This window comes from Pteronotus mesoamericanus, unplaced genomic scaffold (genome assembly GCF_021234165.1).
Source record: "Pteronotus mesoamericanus isolate MK-2021 breed Mesoamerican mustached bat unplaced genomic scaffold, CSHL_Meso_final contig_24, whole genome shotgun sequence".
NCBI lineage: Eukaryota > Metazoa > Chordata > Mammalia > Chiroptera > Mormoopidae > Pteronotus > Pteronotus mesoamericanus.
In genome coordinates this window covers 1-18,754 of record NW_026555100.1, presented here as the reverse complement: position 1 = coordinate 18,754, position 18,754 = coordinate 1, and the positions used below count along the sequence as shown (strand labels likewise).

The following is an 18,754-nucleotide window of genomic DNA, read 5'->3' as shown; positions in this document are numbered from 1 at the left end:
GAATTTGTTAATACTTGTTATATGTTTTTGGTGATTTGACCCTTTTATCATTATATAATTTTCTTTTTTTGTCCCTTATACTAGATTTCAACTTGAAGTCTATTTTGTCTACTATTAGTATAGCCACCCATGCTGTCTTTTTGTTACCATTTGCGTGAAACATCTCTTTCCATCTTTTCACTTTCAGCCTATGTGTGTCCTTAGATCTAAAATGAGTCTATTGTAGACAGCACATAGTTGAATCCTGTTTTTCTTTAATCTTTCATGTAAACTCCCTACAAAACCTTCTTACTGTTTCAAGTGCCCTTTGATTGTTATGTTGAAGAGTACGTGCACTTTCAGCTTGGTTGTATATAATAAAATCTCTTCTAGAGTGTTTCTGGCAGTTGATGCTTATACCAAGCCTGGTGCTGATTTCCTGTTTTCTTTAACCTTTATGATTCTTCCCCCACACTTTTAAATTGTCAGTTATAAGATGGGTGTGTGCCAGTTTATTTGTATTTCTTTAATTATTAATGAAGCTGAGCATTTTTCCATCAGTCTTTTTCTTTACGGTGTGTGACTTTTTGTTAGACTAAGAAAATTCTTCCCTTCCCCAGATAGCATTAATCCCATTTTGTCCTCACAAATTTAAAGTTAGGTCTTTAACCCATTAGTAACCTTATTGTTATAAGTACTAAAGGCAAAAATAAGATGAATATATTTTGAGGATCTAATGTACAGCATGATGAGTACAGTTAGAAATACGGTATTATATATTTTTTGAAATTTGCTGTGGTAGATCTCAAGTGTTCTCATACACAAAAAAAGAGTTAACTATATCCGGTGATAGATGTGTTAAATATCTTTATCTTGGTAATCATTTGTAATGTATATGTATATCAAATAAACACATTTTATACTTCAAATGTATACAATTATATTTGTTTAACATTACTCAAAAAAATTGGGAAAATATTCTTTTAAACAAAACAAGAAATAACAAATGATGAGGATGTGGAGAAAAGGGAACTTTTCTTTAAACATTACTTTTATTGCTTACGCTATTACAGATGTCTCCATTTCTCCCTCACCTTTGCCTGCCTCCACTAACCCCTTGCCCCCACTTCCCTCTTGCCATCACCACATTGTTTTCTGTGTCTATGTGTCATGCATATACTGTATGTTCTTTGGCTAATCCTTTTACCTACTTTCATCCATTATCCTTCTCTCCTTTCCCCTCTGACAGCTGTCAGGCTATTTCATGTATCTATGCCTCTATTTCTATTTTGTTCATCATTTTGTTTTGTTTATTGGATTCCACATATAAGTGAGATCACATGATATTTGTCTTTCTCTGATGGGCTTATTTCAGTTAGCATACTAATCTCCTGGTCCATCCATGCTGTTGCAAAAGATATGATTTCTTTATTTTTTATGGCTGCATAGATTTTTTTATTCATTCATCTACTGATAGGTACTTGGGCTGTTTCCAGATCTTGGCTATTGTTAATAATGCTGCAATGAACAAAGATGTGCATATATTCTTTCAAATTAGTGTTCTATGATTCTTAGGATATTTTCTCAGAAGTGGAATTGCTGGGTCAAAAGGCAGTTCCATTTATAATCTTTTGAGGAAATTCCATATCATTTCCCACAGTGGCTGCACCTGTCTGCATTCCCACCAACAATGCACAAGGGTTCCCAGTTCTACACATCCTCACCAATATGTGTTTGTTGATTTATTGATGATAGCCATCCTGGCAGGTGTGAGATGATATCTATTGTGGTTTTAATTTGCATCTCTCTGATGTTTAGTGACATTGAAAATTTTTTCATATTTCTATTGACCATCTGGATGTCCACTTTGGAGAACTTTCTATTCAGGTCCTTTGCCCATTTTTAACTGGGATAGTCTTCCTGATGTTGAGTTGTGTAAGTTATTTGTATATTTTTGGAAATTAACCCCTTATCAGATGTATCACTGGCAAATATGTTTTCCCATACAGTGGGTTTTCATTTTGCTGATGGTTTCCTTTGCCATGTATAAGCTTTTTAGTTTGATGTCCCAGTTTTTATTTTCTCCTTTGTTTCCCTTGCCTGAGGTAACATATTGGCAATAATATTGCCATAAGGAATGCCTGAGATTTTACTGCCTAATTTCTCTTCTAGGATATTCACAGTTTTACAACTTACATTTAAGTATTTTATACATTTTGAGTTTATTCTTGTGTTTAGTGGAAGCTGGTGGTCTAGTTTCATTTTTCACATGTACCTGTTGACACTATTTTTTAAAAAATGTATTTTGTTGATTATGCTGTTGAGGTTGTCCTAATTTTTCCCTCCTTTCCCCTGTCCATGTGATAGCCTGATTCCCTCCAACAATACTCCCTCCCCTTAGTTCATGTCCATGTGTCATGCATGTAAGTTCTTTGGCTACTCCATTTCCTATATTGTTCTTAACATCCCCCTGCCTATTCTGTACCTACCAATTTGTACTTCTTCTTTTTGTTTAAAAATTGTATTTATTTATTTATTAAAGATTTTATTTTTATTTTTGGAGAGAGAGGGAGGGAGGGAGAAAGAAAGGGAGAGAAACATTGATCAGTTGCATCTCATATGCCCTCAACCGGGGACCTGGCCTGCAACCCAGGCATGTGCCCTGACTGAGAATCAAACCAGCAACCTTTTGATCTGCAGATCGGCGCTCAGTCCACTGAGCCACACCAGCCAGGGCAGATTTTATTTATTTATTTATTCATTCATTCTTCATTTATTTTAGAGAGAGGGGAAAGGAGGGAGAAAGAGAGGGAGAGAAACAGTGATTGGTTGTCTCTCATGCCCCCAACTGGGGACCTGGCCTGCAACCCAGGCACGTGCCCTGATGGGAATTGAACCAGCAACCTTTTGGTCTGTGGGCTGGCACTAAATCCAGTGAACCACACCAGCCATGGCCCAATTTGTACTTCTTAATCCCTGCTCCTTTTCCTCCATTCTCCCCCTTCCCCTTCCCAACTGGTCACCATCCAAATGATCTCTATACCTATGATTCTGTTCTGTTTGTTTGCTTAGTTTGTTTTTCACTTTTTTGAGTGTATTTTATTGATTTTGTTATTACAGTTGTCCCATTCTTTTTCTCCTCTTGATCCCACTCTGCCTGGTACTGCCATTCCCTCCAGCATTCCCCCCACCTTAGTTGATGTCCATGAGTCATACATATAAGTTCTTTGGCCTCTCCATTTCTTATTCTATTCTTAACCTTCCCCTGCCTACTATTTATGCTGCTTATTCCCTGTTCTTCCCCCTTCCCCTCCCTGTTTTACTGTTCATAGTTTTTGATCTTCTTTTTCTTAGATAAGTCCTTTAACATTTCATATAATAAGGGCTTGGTAATGATGAACTCATTTAACTTGACCTTATCTGGGAAGCACTTTATCTGCCCTTCCATTCTAAATATCTTTGCTGGATAGACTAATCTTGGATGTAGGTCCTTGCATTTAATGACTTTGAATACTTCTTTCCAGGCCCTTCCTGCCTGCAAGTTTTCTTTTGAGAAATCAGCTGATAGTTTTACAGGTACACCTTTGTAGGTAACTGTCTCCTTTTCTCTTGCTGCTTTTTAAGATTCTCTCCTTATCTTTAATCTTGGTGAACTTAATTATGATGTGCCTTGGTGTGTTTCTCCTTGGGTCCAACTTCTTAAGGACTCTCTGAGCTTCCTGGACTTGCATGTCTAGTTTCTTCCCCAGGTTGGGGAAGTTTTCTTTCATAATTTTTTCAAATAAGGTCTCAATTTCTTTCTCTTCCTCGTCTCCTTCTGGAACCCTATGATTCGACTGTTGGAACATTTAAAGTTGTCCCAAAGGTTCCTACACCTCTCCTCATTTTTTAAAATTCTTGTTTCTTCATTCTGTTCTGGTTGAATGTTTGTCTCTTCTTTCTGCTCCAAATCGTTGATTTGAGTCCCACTTTCCTTCCCTTTATGGTTAGCTCCCTGTATATTTTTCTTTACTTCACTTTGCATAGTCCTCACTTTTTCCTCCATTTTGTGACCATACTCAACAATTTCTGTGAGCACCCTAATTACCAGTGTTTTGAACTCTGCATCTGGTAGATTGACTATCTGTTCATCGCTTAGTTCTATTTTTAGAGCTTTGTTTTGTTCTTTCATTTGGGCCACAATTATTTGCCTTGGCTGCCTTGGAAATCCTTGGAAGGGGTGGAGCCTTAGGTATTCACCAGGGCAGGTCAACCCAGGTGGCTGAGTTGTGGTCCTGTCTGTGGGAGAGGGGTCTGAGAGGGAACAATGCCACTTGCTTGGCTCTAGGCTGGCTTTAAGTCACTTTGCCTGCTACCCACAAACAAATTGGGCCCTTCTAGGGCTGATTCTCAGGTGGGTGGGTTTGTGTACATTCAAGGACCCTTTGGGTCTCTCCAGATGACTCTCCTGTGAGGCTGGGAGTTTTTCCTGCTGCTGCAACCCCACAGGTTTTTACCTCCAGAGGTTTTGAGCCTTTTTTTCCCTGCACTGGAACTCTGGATTGGGTGGTCTGTCTCTCCCTCTAGCTGCATGTAAATGTGTGACCACCCGGTTTGCAGCCACCGCCTAACTGCACATCTTCTCTACCCTGGCTGCCCATCTCTGCCCCACCTACTAGGCTGGATGAATGTTTCTTCTTTAGTTCCTTGGTTGTTGGACTTCCATACAGTTGATTTTTCTGGCAGTTCTGATTATTTTTTTTTCTCTTTAAGTTTGTTGCTGTCCTTTTGGTTGTACGAGGAGGCAAAGTGTATTTATCTACGCCTCCATCTTGGCTGGAAGTCCATAGCCAGAAGTTATTATGAAACTTATATTCCTGGCACTGGAACCCTGGGCTGGGTGGTCTGGTCTGGGGCTGGGATCCTTTGCTCCCGAGGTATCCCTCCTGATTTTTATCCACCACAGGTGAATGTGGGACCGCCTGTTCCATGTCTCTGTGCCTTTCCATGTGTCTCTATGTCTCTGCCCATTCTACCTATCTGGATTAATGTGGCTTCTTTAAGTCCTTTGTTGTCAGGCTTCCAAACAGTTTGGTTTTCTGATGATTCTGGGTGATATTTGTTTTGTAGCTTAGCTGTAATTGTTACTGTAGTTTTTCAAGGAAGTGTGGTGTGTTTACTTATGCCTATATCTTGACTGAAAGTCCTCAACACTATTTATTGAGACTCTCTTTACTCCATTGTATGCTCTTGCCTCCTTTGTCATATATTAATTGACCATTAAGGTGTGGGTTGATTTCTGGGCTCTTTGTTCCGTGCCTCTGATCTGTACGCCTGTTCTTATACCAGTACCAGACTTTTTTTTTTTATATAATGTCCTTGTAGTGTAATTTGATATCAGTAACTGTGACACCTCCAACTTTGTTCTTATTTCTCAAGATTGTTAAGGCAGTTTGGGGTCTTTTAGGTTCTACATACATTTTTGGAATGTTTGTTCTAAATCTGTGAAACATGTCATTGGCATTTTAATAGGAATTGCGTTGAATCCATAGTTTGCTTTGGGTACTATGGACATTTTAATGATGTTAATTCCTCTATTCCATGAACACAGTATGTGCTTCTACTTATTTGTATCTTCCTCAATTTTTTCCTTCAAAGTCATATAGTTTTCCAAGTACAGGTCTTTTACCTTCTTGGTTAAATTTATTCCTAAGTACCTTATGCTTTTGTTATAATAGTAATTGGGATTTTTTTTTCTTATAGTTCATTACTGGTATATAAAAATGCTACTGAATTCTGAAAATTAATTTTGTATTCTGCTAACTTGTTGAATTCATTTATTAGATCTAGTAGTTTTTTTGGGAAAGTCTTTTGGGTTTCTATGTTCAATCTGTCATCTGCAAATAATGACAGTTTTACTTCCTCCTTTCCAATTTGGATGCCTTTTATTTATTCTTTTTGTCTGATTGCTGTGCCTAGGACTTTCAGTACTATGTTGAATAATAGCAGTGAATGTGGACATCCTGATCTAAGGGAAAAGCTTTTAGTTTTTGTTTATTGAGTAGGATGTTAGCTGTAGGTTTGTCCTATATCGTCTTTCTTATGTTGAGGTATGATCCAAAAAGGGAACTCTTGTATACTGTTTGTTGGAATGTAATTGGCACAGCCATATGGAAAAGTGTATGGAATTTCCTAAAAAAATAAATATAGGACTCCAAAAACAATCCTATTTTTGTATATATGTCTAAAGAAAACATAATTATCTTGAGATATCTGTACTTCCATAATCATAGCAGTATTATTCACAATAGCCAAGATATGGGAGCAACCTAAATGTCCTCTTAAAATGAATATATAAATAAAATTATATATATATTTATATAAAAATATATATGCAATATTATGCAGACATAAAAGGAAGAAATCCTGCCATTAGTGACATGGATGAAACTGGAGGGTGCTAAGCTAAGTGAAATAAACCAAAAAGAGAAAAACAAACACTATGTGGTATCATTTATATGCATATAACTGAAAATTTTATTTCATTTTATATTTATAAATACTCAAAGACTTTTTCTTTCATTGCTTTTGTAGAGAGTGGAAGGGAGAAAGGAAGGGAGAGAGAGAAACATCAATTGGTTGCCTCCCACACACACCCAGACCAGGGATTCATTTACGCCCAGACCAAAGATCAACCTGCACCCTAGGTATGTACCCTGAGTAGGAATCAAACCTGTAACCTTTTGGTTACAGGGCAATACTCCAACCAATTGAGTCATACCAGAAAGGGCTAATTGAAAAATTTGCTGAGAATAGATCCTAAGCATTCTCATGAAATCAGAACTGCTTACTATGTGAGATGATGGTTGTGAAAATTAACTTGATTATGGTAATCCTTTCACAGTGTATATATCAAGTCATCACATTGTATACTTTAAATATGTTACAACTATATTTGTCAATTATGCAGTACTTCAATAAACCTGGATTGTTGGGAACCGTCCTGTCTGGTTTCAGGAACTGTTGCCTCACTGACAGGCAAGAGGGCCCCAAGTCTGGAGCTAGGCAAGGAGGCCTTGGGAAAATAGGCCACTGAGGAGACAAAACCTGTCACCCTGGCAGGGGCGCAGCCCCTACCTCCCTCACATCATCCTGCTTGGCCCCGAAGGATGGCTAATTAGTCAATGATGGGTAAGACACCTTGATGGCAGGGGCAACCTAAGACAGGCACAGTCAAATAGGGCCATCATGGGAAGGACTTTGGGGACATGGAGAAAGGGCAAAAGACCCTCACCCCTTGGCTCTGATATGGCTGGAGTCCTCATTCCATCTGAAAGAAGTCTCCTTATCTCTTGGTGGCTGTGCTCCCTGCACCGGGCTCAGGCTTGAAACAATACTGGAGACAGCCCTAAACTGGATTTTGTGGTTCCGGGGGAAATCAGGCCTAGAAATAAATTATACTCTTTGAAGCATGCTTTGTTTTTCCCTCAAAAGCTATAATAACCAGCTCATGCTGGGAATGAAATTTATATTATTCACAGACCCTGACCCTAAACCCTTTGGTGCTCTTATGTTTACTTGTCTTGTCTCAGACCCATGTAAATCAGTGTGTTCCTACCATTTGTTTTCTTCAAATTGTCATCTATTCTCTGTAAACATTAATATACTGATGTAAGGAGATCACCTGTACATTCCTGCTACCTATCCTCCACTTATAACCCTTTCAATAAAAGCCACTGGACACAGGAGCTCGGGACATTCTCCACTAGAGGGAATTGCCACTCCTTCTCCTGGCAGATGAGAAATGTCTGGAATGGCTTATTTTTATTCCCCAATCTGTGATGACCTGGAGCAGCGTCTACAGGACAGAGTCTGGATCCCTTGTCAGCTGGCGCTTGAAAAGAAACCTTAAAGACCTGTGCCACCTCACTGTATAAACAAAGAGAAATGTGTTATATGCACACAATGGGAGATTATTCAGTTTTACCAAGGGAAGTCAATTCTGCCATTTACAACATGGGTGGAGCTGGAGTACATTATACTAAATTAAATAAGCCAGACACAGAAGGACAAATACTTCCTGATCTCACTTTTATGATGAATCTGTAATAGTCAAACAGAGAAAACCAGGGAGTAGGATAGTGTTTCCTAGGAACTGAGTGGAGGAGCAAATGTGGAGGTTATAATTAAATGGTTCAATGGTTCAGTTAGGCAAGAGAGGTAAGTTCTGGAGATCTATGGTGCAACATAAGGCTTATAGGTATCAATATCCTATTTAACAGTTAAAAATTTGCTAACAAGGTAAATCTTAGGCTAAGTGCTTATACCATAAAAACATAAAAATAAAAAAATAAGGAGCAGGAGGAAACTTCCAAAGATGATGGGTAAGTTTACAGCCTTGATGTTTTCACATGTGTATACCTATTCCAAGCTCATCAAGTTGTTTATATGAAGTAAGTACAGTTTTTTGTATGTCAATCATAAGCTAATAAAATGGTTTAAACACAACTTCATAGTCTCACTGAGAGGGGAGGGAAAGAACATGAGAATACAAGTCACAAAAGAAGATAGCATGGAGTGGCTGAAAGTGTGGGGCATGGTCATCTAGAACTAGAATTGTTGGGGACTCTCACAGGGAAGGGGGATAAGAAATCAATACATCAAGTATGCAGTTCAATGGGATTTACATCAAGGGAAGTAAATAAGAAAAAGATCGTAGTTAATGCAATTGTTTTTGGTTTCAGAATAAGTAGATTGAGATGTCTCAGTCTTCATGAAGTCATGCCATACCTGCATCCCCACCTCCATCCGCAGTCACAAATCACACAGCTAGGGTGTGCTGGCTCAGCTCAGATCAAGTGAAGGTCTGGGTTGTGTTTCAGGTTTATTGTTTGCGCCATGAATAAAGACCAGAAATTTCCAAGAAACTAGCATAAGCTTAGAAGTCTGAGAGAGGCATCAAGCCAGGAACATAGAAGAATCAAGGTCCAATATCAAGGAGAGTAACTAAGAACAACATTATTGTGGCACCCATGGGGCAAGGATTGAAGTCAAGGCCTGGGGCCAAATGTTTGGAGCCAGGAAGCGAGGTCAAACAATAGCAAATCAGGCAAAGGTGAGGAGTCTAGAACTATTGTTTTGAATGTCAATTAGTGTCCAAAGTTCTTCTAATGTCAGTGACTTTCAACCTTTTCATCTCAATAATAAGCATACATAATTTATTAAAATTCTGTGCTATACTGTAAAATATATTTTTTGCTGATCTAATAAAAAATAGGCACAGTTTTGATTCATTCACACTGGGTGGTTATTTTTATGTTGACTCATCATTTTTTTATTTGACAGTCTAAGGAAAAAGAGGTCAGCGTCCCTGACTAAATAGTTAGGTATTGCATGTTTAAAAAATTGTTGTGGCACATTGGTGGAAAATCTCTGCCTTATGGCCTGGCAGTGATAAGAAATGTAATGGGCTTGCTGAGCTGGGAGTTTCAGCAGTGATGTGGGCAAGCAGCTGATTAACCAAATAGGGGCCACTGCTTAGCTCTCACGAAAGTGCAGATAATGAGGCCTATTAGGGGCTGCAGGTGTTGCTGAGGCTACAGTATGGCATCAGTAGCCAAGCAGCCAAAGAAACCATGTCATCATTCTAGACCTCATCTTGGAAAGATAGGGTGGTCCAGTGGTTGCCTATATGAAAGCCATTGTGATCATCATTTAAGATCTGATTCTTCTCACCTACGTTGGCATAACTGAGGAAAGCAAAGACTATCATTGGAACAGGAGTGTCTGGGTTGGATCATAAATAAAACTAGACTCTGTTGTAATGTGGAGGTAGTCAAAGGAAACACTGTATTCTTTACTGTAATGGGATCAAAGGGTAGTGAGAGGGAAGTATTCAACAGACTAGGAGATAGCAGTTAATTGAAGCCAACTTGCAAAGGAGAGAAAATATAGGGCTTCTGAAATAAGTCACCATAAATAGAAGTTTGTCAAACTATCAGAATAAGACTTGACAAGTAGGCCTTGTGTGGTAGGAGAGCAATGGTTCAGTTCAGCCTCCATGCTGATCTAGGTCTCTGGGAAGCACCCAAACAGCCTAGAGTGGAAAGGGCTGTGTTAATAATGAAAGAGCTTTATCATTTGGGGCACATGTCACTCTACTATGGGATTCTGCTTCAACAATTGCAATAAGGGACACAAAAGACCTTTTCCTACCAACTGAGGAAACCTGGCATTATAAATTCTACAATGTACAAGGAGATGCCGCAGAAGAATGAAAAGCAGGAGCAAGTCAGCACCACCTATGGGGTGGACAAAGGGGAGGATTGGAGACATGGGGCTGCTGGTGTGTGGACCTAGGCAAAGGGTTGATGCAAGAGATGAAGTCATAGGGATCTAGCAGAAAGCAGAGATGACAGCAACAGCAGTAGGGCAGACAACTGCCCCACAATCACTGGAAGTTGGAGTTCACTGGGTATTGGCTGCAATAGCGTATCAGCAGCTCAGGTGTCCAAGCTGGTTGGTGGAGCAACACCCAGGAAAACCCCAGCTAAGGAAGTGGGGAGATGAAGGGAAGAAATTTAAGGGAAGTCCATCCCACAAAAGACAATGAGGGGCTCTCTAATATCTAGAGCAAGAAGCAAAAGAGTGGCCCCTACCAGTGGCAGCTCCCCAGCCACTGTCCTTAGAGGCTCCTGCTGCCCCTGCAACCCATCACCTGCTACACCTCTGCCCAGAAATGTCAAGAAGTTCCCAGCTCTTTCCCATTATAAGGATAGTAACATTGATGTGAAGGATGAAGAGCAGTTGGCATAGGAGATCCTGGCTCTTGAAATCTGCAGATGTAGGTTGCTTTTGCAATGGTTGTGGCTCATTGTGCAATTTTCTGCTCTTCTCTGGACCTCGTATTCCTGGATATCTGTAAAATCCAGAACCCAAGGATGTGACTTAACTCACAGAACTGCAGTGTGGTGCAGGTGAGCTCATGGACTGATGATGCTTTGTATACCCTAAGGTGATATGTGTGTCCTGTTAGGAATACAGTGGCAGGTTTCCAGAACTCAGGTCGGGGCTGGGTGAGTGAGTCAACAAAAAAGAAAACCGCCCCTTCTTAAAGAATCCACAAAGACCAGGGTTGGGTGGCTGGGGTTGCAAGGCAGCATAAATAGCCAGTGTCTGCCAAGGAAAGGTTAGTTTGCTTGGAGATCCTGGAGTCCTAGAGGGAGCAATGGTGAGTATTTCTGTCCTTGCCTCTCATGCTGTTTTCCCTATGCCCAGTGACTATCACCCTCCCCAGGGGTGGTGTGTTTTACTGGTGTTGAGGAAAGCAGTAGCCTTTCTGGTCTAGGAGGTGTGGGTGTGGGCACAAGAAGGGGGCATAGCGGGGAAATAAGGAACACTCCTCTGCCCCTCACCCTGCTTCCTTTGCTCAGTGGAAGATTTGTCCAGAAAGCAAATCTTAGCTCCCAAGTCCCTCTCACATGGTAACTGGATGCCCTACTGGACATCTGTTCTTTCCTCCCCCTAAAACTACCCTGTCCCTGACTGAGCACATCTCCCACACCCCTCGACCCTGAGGCCCCTCTTCCAAGTCATCTCAGGTACACTGAGCAGGACCCAGGTGTCTCAGGGTCTCTCTACCTGCTAATATAGTATCTCTGAAAACTTTGGCCTGGGTTCCATCTTGAACTTTCCTCATGGAGAAAGGGTCTTCCAGGAATGGCCCAGTCACATGGTGAACATGCAGCCATGTACCCATCTTGTGCTCAGGACAAGTGTCACTGAGTGGCACTGGATGTTAGCTTCTCTTCAGACCTGCAATGCAGACTGCCAGTGCTAGTTCAACCAAGGCCACAAGTGACAGGAAATTGGATAGCCTTTTTTGCGCTAAGCCACCTGCCTTGTGATACTGACAGGGAGAAGGAGGTTCAAAGAGGGGAAAGGTCCTCATCAAAGGCACTTGATGAATCCTTCCTGATGGGACAGATGGCCTCAGTGAGGAGTTCTACAGCCTAGCCACTGTCACTGATGGTGGCAGTAAGCAAGGGAAGTCACTAGAAGGGACAAAATGGGGCACCTGAGAGGAGATAGCGGCTGCTGTGGACCTATGTCCAAGTTTCAGCTAGGTAGCCATGCCCTCCCAGGCCAGGCTGTGTGTCCACGTTGTCCTAAACTGCTTTGGGAGTCGTGCTGCTTGTGACCTCACAGAAAGGCAGAAGAGGTAGAAGTGCCTCTCCTGACTTCCAGGAGCTGGGCCAAGATCTCACCCACGTTCTAGAACCAAGAGCATGTCCTGTCTCTTCCTGTCCATCTTCCTAGGCCATGCCTCTCCTCCTCCTCTCCGTGCTGATCCTAGTCACTCAGCCTCTGAGGTCCCTGGGAACAGAAATGAAGACCTATACCGAGAAAACAGTGCCCGATGCCTGCACCCTGGTCCTATGTAGCCCTGTGGAGAATGGCCTGCCTGGTCGTGATGGACGAGATGGGAAAGAGGGTCCCCGGGGCGAGAAGGGGGATCCAGGTAGAGCTGGGACTGTGGGCTTGTGCTGGTGGGCAGGGGTGGGCATTGGAATCATAACCAACTCAGCAACCTGGGATGTTCTGTTGTGGAAGCCTTGGAAACAGACACCCAACTCCTTGGGAAGGAGAAGTCCCCTAGACACTCAGTCTGTCTAAAACAGTGCTTTACCAGCTGCCAAATGACTGGTTGTCCTGAGCCTCCACATGTCTCTCCACCCACCATCACCCAGCTGCCCTGATTTCTCCCCTAGGATCATTTACTTCTCTTCCCTCTCCACTCCCCCCTCCTCCCCTCCCCTCCCCTCCCCCTTCTTCTCCTTGTATCCTCCTCCTCCTCCTTCTTCTTTCTTCTTCTCCTTCTTCTTCTCTTTTTGATTTCATTTGTTTATTTTTAGAGACAGAGGAGGGGAGGGAAGAAGAGAAGGAGGGAAACATCCATGTGTGAGAGAAACATTGATCTGTTGTCTTTTTACACCCCAAGCTGGGGACCTGGCCTGCAACTCAGGCTTGTGCACTGACTGGGAATCAAACCAGTGAACTTTTGTTTTGCAGGCTGGTGCTCAATCTGCTGAGCTACAACAGCCAGGGCTAGATTTTGAATTAGTGTTTCATTGTCTTTGAATAAATACCCAGAAGTGGTATTGCTGGATCATACTTTTATTTTTTAGTTCTATTGTTAATTGTTTGAGAAAGGTGAGTACTGATTTCTACAGTTTCTGCACCAATTTACATCCCACCCACAGTGCACAAGGGTTCCTTTTTCTTCACATCCTCACCAACACTGGTTATCCTGTCTTTTTTTATAATAGCCTTTCTAACAGGTGTGAGGTGATACCTTGTGGGTTTGATTTTCATTTCCCTGATGATTAGTGTCAAGTATCATTTCTGATATAAGTTTCATTTTGGGAAGGGGAAAGCAAGGAGTCCATGATCAAGGGTAAATGCTGTCAGACTGCCTGCTGTAAATACTAGTGCTGCTCAGGGCTGGCATCCCTGGGCAGTGGGGAGAGTTGGCATGCCAGGAGGGTGCCTCACTTTACAGGAGGTGCTCTCTGTACCTGGTGAGGGTGCGGTATGAGCCATGGGGTTAGTCTGTTTGCAGGGAAGGTTGGTTGCTGGGTGATGGGGAAGGTCCATGTACAGACAGGGTTCATGTCTGGGTTCTGAACAGACTATGTGAGGAGGGTGTATTCCTGGATAGTAGCACAGACCTTATACTGGGAGGGTGAACATGCTGGGAGATGTGTGCAGAGCTCACCCAACTGTTCTTCTCTGACCTCAGGGCCTGCCGGAGCCATGGGCCCAAAGGGACCTCCAGGTGCCAGGGGTCCCCCAGGACTGAAGGGGGACAGAGGTGCTCCTGGGGACAGAGGAGAAAAAGGAGAGAGTGGGCTTCCAGGTAAGGCAGCCTCTGCTAGCTCTGGGAACCCCCACTGGCGGGGCAGGGGGAGGGAGGTGGGCTCTCTTCAGCCCAGAACAGCCCCTCCACTCAGTGGTCAGCCCGTTCCAGGGGTGCGTGAAAAGCACACAAGGCTGACGGGCTGGAAGGCAGGAAAATCGGGCTCTGGTTTTACACTCTACCACTTGGTGGGGGGCAAGCCCGAGCTGTTTTCCATCTGATCATTGGAACAAGCACAGCCCCCTTCCCATTCACCAGACAGCTTTGAGCATCAAATAATCCAGGGGGTGGGAAGTACCTGAGGAACGTGCAACCCTGTCTCCCCAACCCACCTCCCAAAGGAAGCATTTTCAGATTCTGAGAATGTGGAGAGACAGTGCCACCAATGTCAGTGGGGTGCAAGGACCTGCTCAGCGGGCAGTTTGTTCACAACAGCAGCACAGGAAATGTCATGGGCAGCAGAGCCAATGGTGTCAGCAGATGTGGGCTTCGTGGGGGCCAGTCCCAGCTCCTTACTGCACCCCAACAGTGCCGGCACCTGGGCACCATTCCCTTGGGGCCCAGACTCTGAGCCGATCCCTGCCTGTGCTAGACTAGTCTTCAGCCTCCCTGTCTCTCCTGCAGATGCCACTGCTCTGAGGCGGCAGGTGGAGGCCTTACAGGGACAGGTACAACGCCTTCAGGGTGCCTTCAATCGGTACAGGAAAGGTGAGTCCTTGAACCTGGACCTGACCCTGAGCCAGACACCTGGCCTAAGGCCCCAGACTGGGTTTGTCTTTTGGCTTGGAGTCGGCTGGGCTTGAGGCAGGTGTGGGTCTGGGATTGCAGTGGGTCGGGGTGATGGGCTGGACCTGGGCCTGGGGCAGGGAGTGGGGTTAAGGATAAAGGTGGGACAGAGCAGTGCAGCCACAGGTTCCTGGAGCAGGAGGTAGGTGCAAGGGACAAGTAGCAGGGTGTGGCCCTTATCACCAGTCTAGTGGGCTGGCAGAAGCATGGTCAAAGCTATCAGGCTCCAGAATGTCCCCAACATCACAGCCAACCGTGACCCGAGTCCCATCAAGGCCCTGAGCCCAGTGTTCAGCAGACCTTCACTCCTGCAGACCCTGTGTTTGTCCCTTTGATGTATAGGGACACCCAACCACCCAGGATGTGTTTCTTATCTCTGTAGGACTGGGTGTGGTAACATCCCCAGATGTCGCTGCCCAGCCCACAGCAGCAGAGATTGCAGACTCTGCTCTGAGAGTTGGGGCTGGGGTGCTGTCCTTGGTTCAAGGCTGGTGAGAGCCAGACTTTGGCAAGTGGCCACTGAGAATCTCATCTGAGGCATGCTCTGGGTCTGGCAGGGGGCAGGCTGCCTCTGGGCCCTGAGTGTTCGACGCAGAGATTCTTCCCCAAGCCTGGAATGCTGAGGAGTCTGAGGCCTCCGGGAGCACACATCCGAGTGCCCTGTGCCTGCGCCCTGAATCGCCTCCTCTCTCCTTACTTTGCTCCCCCTCCTCCCCTGCTCTCCCTGATGTCAGCTTTGAGTTCACATCATTCACCACACCTCATTGATCCAAAAAAAGAAGAGTCCTGAAGGAGGAGACCCACAAAGGGTGAGACATAGGGTTGGCTCCTCAGTACCTAAGCCAACTAAGTACCTGTGTACCAAGGATTTGCGTATGGACTCGCTCACTCCTAGGCACACTTATACAAACAGAGGGAAACTTGTAACATCCACCTGCCACACATATGTGCACTTACATACATACTGTCACTCACTTCACAGCTTCTACACACAGGAGTGCACACATGCAGGCACACACACTATTCACACACATCCAAATGGACCTTTTGGACTCCCATGTACATTCTGATGGAGAATGGCCATATTCATGTATGCACAAGTATGCACAGGTGCATGTAATGGCAGGTGATCTCTTGTGCTGGCTTTGCTCAGGGCTGCTCTTGGTGCCGTCCTGAGCCTGTGGATAATGTGTTCCCTGAGCCCTTGTGGAAGGCACTCACAGGTCAAGGACAGTGGGTTGGGGAGCAGCCTGGGCTCCTGACCAGGCCTTTGAGGTCAGGGCACAGCCCTCTCAGGAGCCCTGAAGATTTCTGTGCATGAACCCAGAAGTCAAAGGGATGGAAAACAAGATGGAATAAAAACAGATAGTTAAATGTCATATAGGTGATGCTTTTATAAAATATATTTGGACTTTAGAGATGAGAAATAAGAAACCCTGGAAAAATTGGACTTTGCCACCTGGGCAGTCATTGCCAAGGTGGGCTGAACACCTGGCCCTCTGATTCCCACACAGGGCTCTCCAGCTCTGATTCTTTCCCTGCCCCCAACTCCCCTGCACACAGATCAGGTGCCTTCGACCCCTCACCCAGCCCTCAGGCTTCACACACACGCACACTGTGAGGCCCGCACTGGGCGGCACACAGTGCAGAGGTTAGCACATTGCTGCTCTGAGATGGCCCTCCCTTTCCTCTTCTTTCCTACACCGCACACACAGCACAGGCCTCTGACAATCCCACGTGCACTGCTGTTACACGGGTTCAGAGTGAGGTCAGGGTGAGCACCTGCATTGTTTTCCATGGTCTCAGAGACTGCTCCAGGCTGCAGGCTGCCATTTCAATGGCCAGAGTAGGTACAGTCCTACCCAGTAATTGGCAAGCCAATTTTGGCATTTAGTGTGGGGTGAAACAGAAAGAGCATGTGTAAGCTTTAGTGTCAGATCAAATAAGGTTTAATTCTTAACTCTACATTTGATGGCTATGTGGTGTTGAGCCTCTTACTTAACTTTTGAGCCCAGGATTCTCACGTTTAACTAGAGCTACCTCATAGAGCACATTGTCAAGATGGGGCTTCTCCAGTACCAAATGTCTCACTTTTGTCCTATCTGGTGCCCTGATATCCTGTATGGGAGGCCTGGGGCTTGGTTGGAGCACAAGGGTCCGCTGCGTTTTGGCTGCGTGCTGACAGAACTCAGAATCATCTGTCCTCTTCTGTAGTGGATCTGTTTCCTGATGGACGAGGTGTTGGAGAGAAGATCTTCAAGACAGGAGGCTTTCAAAAATCGTTTCAGGAGGCACAGCAAGTATGCAGACAGGCCGGCGGGGAGTTGGCCTCCCCACGCTCTGCAGCTGAGAATGAGGCCTTGCAACAGCTGGTCACAGCTCAGAACAAGGGGGCTGCGTTCCTGAGCATGACTGACTCCCGGACAGAGGGCAAGTTTACCTACCCCACAGGGGAGACCCTGGTGTATTCCAACTGGGCCCCAGGGGAGCCAAACAATGATGGTGGAGAAGAGGACTGTGTGGAAATCTTCAACAATGGGAAGTGGAATGATAAGTCCTGTGGAGACAAACTCCTTGTGATCTGCGAGTTCTGAGCCACCAAGGGTGGGTGGGGCACTCAAGCCCAGGAGCCTGGCCAGTGAGTCAGGGCCCAGACCTGTGTGCTGCTGACGTCCCAGCGATAAGCTGACACCTCTGCTGGCCACGGCTTCTCCTCTAAGCCGTGGGATGAGGCCAGAGGTAGGGCTCCCTGGATCGCCTCTCTCAGAATAAAATACGAATCTGGCATCACACACTGGCTGACCTATCATTGGAGGAAGGGGCAGCCTGCTTTCCCAGTCCCAAGGGATAAAATTAGGTCTCAAAGACCTTTCTTCTGCAAAGTGCAATGGCTCCTCTTCAGCCCTCTGAGTTCTTGAACTGTCAGTCACATGTGACCCAGCTATGCAACATCTCCTGTGTTACTCTTCATCCATTTCACTTCCAAATCACCACTCTCGCTTGTTTTTATCCTTATGGCTGTTCTTATCATCCTCTTTGCTAGTCCCGGCTCCTCCTCTTGACCTCTTCATGGTGACATGCTCAAGCCTGAACTCCCTGTTCTCTTCTCTCCTTACCCTTAGTCCGGGGATGAGCTTGTTCTGTCCGTGGCTTGGAACCCTTCCACTGATGGCAGCCAGATGTGTGTCCCTGCTCTGGAACTGTCCCTTTGCCCCAGACTTCCTTAGCCAATGCAAGCTGGAGCCTGAGGGCTGGGAGGTTTCAGTGGCTGTGTCTTGCTCTAAGGCCACGGAAGCTGCACAGCACAGTGGGTAGATGGGGCAGGTCATCTGCTCCCTGGACTGACTGCATGGCCTTTCATCCCTTAGCTTCTTCCTCATCTTGCTACTGAGGACCTCTTTCTATCCGTGTCAGTATGCTTCCTGGATCATGGGACGGGGTACCACCTGCAGTATTCTAATTCCATCCGAAATCTCAGGCACAGAGGGTGTCCAGCCATGCTCACATTCTCCCCAGTCCTCCTCATGCCTGACTGTTCCAGGAGGTTCTTTCCCCACTTTACCTCAGAAACAACCTAGGTGGACCCCGTCCTCATTGTACAGATACGGAAACCAAGACACAGAGAGCAGAGGAGATTGCACGGGGCCACAGGTGGTATCATTGCTGCAGCTTCGCCATGTGTAAGGTCATCTGACTCCAAATCTTGTACTTTCAGTTTGCAATTTTTTTTTTTAGATTTTATTTATTTTTAGAGAGGGGAAGAGAGGGAGAAAGAGAGAGAGAGAAACATGGATGTGTGGTTGCATTTCGCGTGCCCCCTGCTGCGGACCTGGCCTGCAACCCAGGCATGTGCCCTACACTGGGAATCAAACCAGCGACCCTTTGGTTTGCAGGCAGTGCCCAATCCACTGAGCCACACCAGCCAGGGATGGCTTGTAAATTTTTAGGCCATAGGACTCTGTGTGTAAGTTGAGTTTAATGAAACTTGTGCTTAAGGAATTTGAACAACACCTGGATGAACCGTAAGCTCATAGGAGGGGGCAACAAATACCCCTTCCCCAGACAGGAAAAAACCACTCTCCTTCGCTCCCA

The 18,754-nt window shown here is 44.9% G+C and overlaps 1 protein-coding gene across 1 annotated transcript in view; it reads left to right on the top strand.

Moving 5' to 3' along the window:
- Positions 1–17,454, top strand: part of LOC129069834 (pulmonary surfactant-associated protein D-like) — a 37,941-nt gene extending 20,487 nt beyond the window's left edge. The window contains exons 2-5 of the mRNA XM_054572476.1: positions 12,277–12,478; positions 13,760–13,876; positions 14,501–14,584; positions 16,877–17,454. Coding sequence (XP_054428451.1) covers positions 12,280–12,478; positions 13,760–13,876; positions 14,501–14,584; positions 16,877–17,256 — 780 coding nt within the window. The 5' untranslated portion in view covers positions 12,277–12,279 and the 3' untranslated portion in view covers positions 17,257–17,454. The remainder of the gene's footprint in view (positions 1–12,276; positions 12,479–13,759; positions 13,877–14,500; positions 14,585–16,876) is intronic.
- The last annotated feature ends 1,300 nt before the right edge of the window (positions 17,455–18,754 follow it).